General features: G+C 14.6%; 1 protein-coding gene across 1 annotated transcript in view; it reads left to right on the top strand.

Annotated features, from left to right (window-relative positions):
- Positions 1-7,387, top strand: part of LOC102679600 (serine/threonine-protein kinase minibrain) — a 19,993-nt gene that overhangs the window by 2,686 nt on the left and 9,920 nt on the right. The window contains exon 2 of the mRNA XM_006623567.2: positions 6,927-7,095. Within this exon, the coding sequence (XP_006623630.1) occupies positions 6,927-7,095 (169 nt within the window). The remainder of the gene's footprint in view (positions 1-6,926; positions 7,096-7,387) is intronic.

Below are 7,387 nucleotides of genomic sequence, written 5' to 3'. Positions count from 1 at the left end.
AAATATAATCTGTTTTAATTTAATTAAAATTATAATTCGTGCTATAATTTATTTGGTATTATATATAAATATATATATATATATATAAGTTAACAATATAAACAATTTCTATTTTATTATGTTCAAATTCAAAGTTTTAAATTTTAAGAAAAGCATTTGAATTCAGTATATAGTTAATAGTGAAAATCATCTATTAATTTTATTTTATATTATTTTTTTATAATTCTTAAAACAAATATATTAATAATCCATTTTCATTACTATTTTTACAGATACGAAAAAAAACATTTTATAAAATAAAATAACTAATGAAAAATAAACATGTAATGACATTTATGAAAAACTTCGAGGATTTTTAATTAAATTTTTAATTTTTAATAATTTTAATTAAACTTTATAATATTGTTTCATGATTTGTATATCTTGAATATATTTAGAAAAAAAAATCGCATTAAAAATAGAGATATTTTTCATTATAATCAAGATAAATTATGAAATCATATAAATTATAAATAAAAATAATCTTACAATTTGATATACATTCAAAAAACAAAAAAATATATATCAAATAAAATAAAAAAAATAGAAAAAAACAATTAAACATCATTGACATAATGATAGATTCTAAAGAAAAATTCGAAGAAAAGTATCTTGCAATTCACCGATGTAAATATTGACAATTTTTATTAAATTGATTTATTTGTACTATTTACTATATATAATATTATACTATATAATACTATATAATATTATACTATAATATAGTAGAATATATAATATTTTTTGTAAGTTATTTTACTACGATATATTTGATCTTATAAGAAAATAACTTATAATATAATGAATTTTTTAATGAATAAATTATTTTTAAATACTTTAACAATTTTTGTTGCGATTATTTTTAAAGTTCTTTTTTACAAGTTTCTAATGAAGAAATAGTAAAATAACTACATTCAATGACACACAAAATAACTAATTTTTTATACTATTATTACTCGGGAATATTTTCATAATTCATAATTATAAATAATCCCATGTATTTTCGTATCTTCTTTTTACAATATTTTAATAAATTTTTGCCTTTTTTAAATCTTCAAACTATAATATTATATATTTAATAAAATATAACTATATGAATATTTATTACGCACATATTTTTGTCAATTTTAAAATATTGCTTTATTTTATGCTTGTTTTAACAATAAATATAAATATCATAATTTTTTTATAAATTATTTTGTAGATTACTAAGAATACATAATTATTTTTTTTTAAATTATATTAATAAATAAAATTCTACAATGTTTTTGAAATTAATTATTGTATAATTACTTTTTATATACTTACACAGTATATATAATTATCAAAATGACTGTTATATATGTGATCATTCAAAAGTGAATTGAAACATTATTTTATTCATAAACATAAATATAAGCAGTAAAATAAAATAAAAGAAATCACATTACATATTTATATATTACATTACATATTAAGTATGAAACATTTTGAAATTAAAGTTTGTAATGTACAATTGAATGAATTTTTTATATAAGATTCAAGCATGTGTATATTTACAATGTTATATTTGCATTATTATTATATATATATATATATATATATATATATATATTATTCTATGAAATATTTATGTTACTTTTATATTACATAATAAAAATTGAGTTTTATATTCGTAATAAATTATTTTATGTATGAGAAGATGAATTATTTAATGTTTTATACAAATATATATTTCTTGTAGCATTCACATATAATTTCATATTATTATCTCATTGATATTTTATATTAAAACAATTTAAAAAAATGATCACGTTGTATTTGACTAACTTCAATCTCCAAATTTTGGAAGACTTTATATATTTTTGGAATTTCAAAAATATATAAAATCTTCCAAAATTTAGAGATTAAATATACAATTTATCAATTAATAAGTTGAAACTAATCACATATGATATAGTCAACATTTTTTAAATAGGTTTACTATGAAATATGTGATATTGTAAGTTTATTTAAAATATTTTTGAAACAATTTATATATAATTGTTTCCAAAAATTAAAATAAGACATCTTCTCATTATATAGGTTTATATAGATGTAAGATTTCTTGTTATATAGTTCTTATAAATACTTATAACTTATGAATTTTTCTGCTTCTAATATTTGAATATTAAGAAAGAAAAAAATATAATTATTTTTTATGATTTTATGGTAGCATATAATAAATAACAAATAAATTTTGTTTATATTTAAATATAAATTTTATTTTCTTATTCGTTGCATTTTATTTCTATATTGGCAAATTTAAAAATTTGTAAATTGATTTGCTCAATAAGATTATTTCACAATATTCCTTGTTTTTTTTTTTTTTATATTTCTCATTTATTTTACATATAAATTTCTTTATATGTTTGTAATACATACTATATTTTTTTGTATGTTTATGATATATGTGCTTGTGAATTATTTTTTTTTAAGCAAGTTATATGATGAGACATTAATTAAATGAAGCAAATAATTTCTAATAATAAATTTATTCTTTAATTTCCAATATTTTCTATTAAAATATACAACAAGATTATTTACAACACTAAATATCAATATTCTGTTTTTCATAATTTCTTAAAAAATCATCAATATTTTTTTAATAGTGACTATATTTTCATTTTTTAATTTATTTTTATTTCTAAATCGATGTATAGAGATTAGGAATATTTAAATCTATTTTTTATATGATATTAAAATTTAATATATTTAATATTAATAATTATTTTTAATTTTAATTTTATTTTATTTTGAAAAATTGAAGCATTTGTTATTAAATATTCTATGCAAAAAGCAAAAATATATATCTTCTAAAGAAGATAATTCAAACTTTTTTCTTATTTATATAATATNTTTTACGCTTTACATTATTTATAAATCAATTATTTTTATTATATTCTTTTTTTTCTTTTCATTTTTTTCGGCTATATTTGCATTTTTTATTTCTTTTATTTTATATATAATGTTTTCTTAAAATAACATCTCGTAAGGACTCATAAAAATTATCAAAAAAATATTTTAACAAAAATGAATTAAAGCAAATATCATATAATAAAAATTTTTTTGCAAATCAAATAATAAGGAAGATTTTAAAATTAACCTAATTTTTTTATTTATTGATTTATTTAGATATTTCACAAAAGTATTATTTTTACATACATCAAAAATATAATAAATATAATAGTTTAGAAAATTATAATTTATAATATTAAAAATTCAATAAAACATATGAAAAACAAAGAACATATGATTGTTTATACTCTCCTTGTCTCTTATATAGTAAAATTTTAAATTTAAAATATTTTTTAAATGTTTTTTTTTTTTTTTTTTACATAAAGTTAATATTTTTTTAAAATAAGAAATATCCGAATTATTCAATTAATGCATTCAAAATTATATAACTCTATTTAAAAAAATAAAAGTGAAATTTCTTATATTATGGAAATAGTATATTACAAATAAATAAAAAATCATAAATAATTTATATTATACGATGTGTTTAAAATCAAATAAGTTTTGTTAAAATATTTTTTAATAATATATATACAATTTCTGATAATTTTAATTTCTCATAAATTTGGTATTAAATTATATTAAAAATTGTTTAGTATAAAAACATTATATATAAATTATTTTTTTATAAATGAATTAAGATAGAATTTAAGATTTAAAAATCAAAATAATTTTTTTAAATGATATTTTTCTACTCATAAGATTGTAGAAAATGAATTCGATGCTATATCATTCCTTGCAGAAAAATCATAAATTAATAGAATCGAAGTTGCATCAATATATATGACTTAACGTAGTTAGCTGAACATTTTGCTTCAAATCATGTAATTTATGTTAAATAATTATTATACCGATTTAATATTTAATTTTTAATAATTATACGATTTAATTTTTAATAATTATACCGATCGATTCAAATTTTATCTAACTACTTAATGTTAATAATGTAGTAAAGATAAAAAATATTAAAATTATTTCAAACATTATAACAATATTAAAATTATTTCATTCATTATTAATATTATGTTATTAATATTATTAATATTATTATTAATATTATTAAAATAATTAATTTTAATTATATTTTTGGCAATAAATAGGTTAAGAGTAATGGACTAATTATAAAAATACTAAAAATATAAAACTAGTTATAAAAATGATTTTATTTTAATAAAATATAATTTTTTCTTATGGAATTATCTGAAAAAGACAGATTTTTAAATAACGAATTATGATCAGAATTATGATCAGAAATTATATTTAATTAAATTATAATTATTCAAGAAAATATATCTGAGAAGAAATATTGAAAAATGTAAAAAAATAATTTTGAAAAAACTATGAATATTATTAAATATATTTAATAATAGTAGTTGAAGGATAAGGTAAATAAAAAACTGATTATTAAATTTTTATTATTATGAGTTCAATAGTGAAAAGTGAAAATTAAAATTCATTATTTAATATTAATGTGAAATAATTTTTAATTTTTTATATTTGCTATAATATCTTTCAATAATTATAAATTTAAATTATAAATTCAAATCAGTCTGACACAAGAAAATAATACAGTTACACTATTTTAAACGACAAAACATTCAATTATACCTGACATATATCGATATACTCAATTTCGATTCTCTTATTTTATGATATGATATAATAAGCCATCTTAATATAATAGAAAAATATTATGAATGGAAAAATATTTAATTAAACAACTTTTGTAGAAGTATTTTTTTGAAAAATATTTTTTGTTCCTTTACGAGATAATTCATCATTTACGTCTAAATGTAATATCCTATATATAATTTTATAATATATTTATATATTTACAGAATATTTTTAGAAAATCAAATAAAAATCAAAACAAATGTAAAAATTAATATATAAAAATATCATTTATTTATTAAGTTTATTATTGTTTATTTATTAAGTTATTTATAAATAAATAATTGAAGTTTACGTTAGACAAAATGAAACAGTTAAAATGATTTGTCTCTGTTATATTATATTTGCGTTTTATTTTATTTAACGCAAACTTAAATTATTTACAATCAATATGTTCTCTAAAAATTATAAGAATTTTATTATTAATAATATATTACAGTATATTATAATAAAATTATAAGAATTTATTAATAATATTTAATAATAAATAATAATCAAATTTAAATTTATGAAATATACATTTTTTATATTAAAGATTATTATATTTTTGAGTCAAATATTTTTTTTAATTTATTTTATACCTTAATAAAAAATATACAGACATTCTAAATTATTGTAAATTAATTAGTGTACATTGTTTCTTTTTTTTTCATTATATGTAAAACTAAATAATCAATTGCATAATTTGCTGTTAAATATAGTTATATTATACAGATTAATCTATAATTTATGATTCGAAATAAAACGAAAATCAAGAAGAATAATGAGAAAGTCCATTTTCGAATAAATCAAGAGTGAAAATTTTTCAAAATACAAATAAAGTTAGCTAATTCTTTCTAAGATATGAATGAATTATTAGATAGAAAGTTATTTTAAATAATATATGAAAATAAACAAAAAATATAAAAAATATATTTTTTTTATTTAAAAATTAGTTTTTAAAGAAATTGAATTGAAAGAAATTGAATTTAAAAAAAAATTCATTAATTTTGATTTTCTTAAAAAACAAAAAGTTAAACGATTTTATTTATTAGATAAAATTTTATTCTGTATTTTTTATTTATTTTTTATATTTTTATAAAATAATGTAGAATATATTGTACAAATGTAGAATAATCATCTATTAATAGTTTATATTCAATTAAGAATTATATAATTTTATTTGTATTTGAAAATTTTTCAAATTTGATTATTAATTCGATAATGAAATATACATGCAATTTCATTATTCTTAATTTTCATTTTATTTTGAATTATAGAATTTTCTTGACTTCATTTATATTATAAATTTCGAATTATGGTATACTATATAATAATAATGTTATACTTATATACTTCTATATATATACTATGATATTTAACTTATTATAAATTAAATATATATATTTATTTATTTATTATATTTATTTATTTGTTAATTCATTCACCAAATATTATTTTTTTTATAAAATATTTCATAGTTATTATTCTTTTTATTTTACATAGAATATAATTGAATATAATGAATAATAATATAACGTAAATTTTATGCCATTCATAAATATATATCAATATAATATAAAATATTAAACGTAATCTATTAAATCAATAAATAAAAATCATAATAAAAAATGAATTTAATTTTTGAATTAATTTTTTTAATAACTTATGTTTTTTTTTTGAAATTATGATATGTTTCAATTTTTATATTCTCATATTAGATTTTTATCTTCTAAATTTATTAAATATTTGTTTTATTATATATATAGTTTTATATAGTTTTTTATATCTTATATAATTTTAATAATAATATTCATTTCATCTTTAAAAAAATTGAATATTAAATAATATTATATGAAAAAATATATTTTATTATTTATTATTAATTATATGAAAAATGTAATAAAATATAATTAAAGAATAAAATAAATATATGCATAAAATATGTTATAATTATATTATAATATATATTATGTTATTATGTTTAAATACATTGAACATTATTAAATATGTAATACTGTTTAAATTCGTATGAAAATAATACATGTAATACTTTTTGATTTTGTTCATAATCAAATTTTCATAGAATAATTTTTTTATATTTTTGAAATTTCTTAAAAATTTAGTGTAATACAATATCTTATGAACTTCAGTATTTTTCAGTAATTTTTTGCTTTATTAATTTATTCTTTTTTTCATAGGTTTATTATGCTAAGAAAAAAAGGAGGGCGCAACAGATGCAAGGAGAAGATGGTTCCCATAAAAAAGAAAGAAAATTGTATAACGATGGTTGGGATGATGATAATCATGATTATATTATCAAGAATGGGGAAAAGTTCCTCGATCGTTATGAGATCGATTCGCTAATAGGTAAAAAAGCTATATATAATAAAAATATTATATATTATTTATTTTTGTTGAATTATCGTTTAAATTTATAAAATATCATATATTTTATTAATTTATTGATTGATAATATATAAATTACCATATATTGATAATAAACCATAACTTGATTTATGATAAATATAAGAAAAAATAGACTTATCTTTTTTTTTTATATTTATCGTATATTTTTATTATTTTTTTTTAATACTTAAAAATTATTTTAAAAATATTTGTAATTCAAAATTAATACAAATATAATTTTGAAGTATTTTTA

This window comes from Apis dorsata, unplaced genomic scaffold, assembly GCF_000469605.1.
Source record: "Apis dorsata unplaced genomic scaffold, Apis dorsata 1.3 scaffold_916, whole genome shotgun sequence".
NCBI classification, from domain to species: domain Eukaryota; kingdom Metazoa; phylum Arthropoda; class Insecta; order Hymenoptera; family Apidae; genus Apis; species Apis dorsata.
Note: the sequence above shows the minus strand (reverse complement) of the source record. Positions and strands in the feature narration are given on the sequence as shown.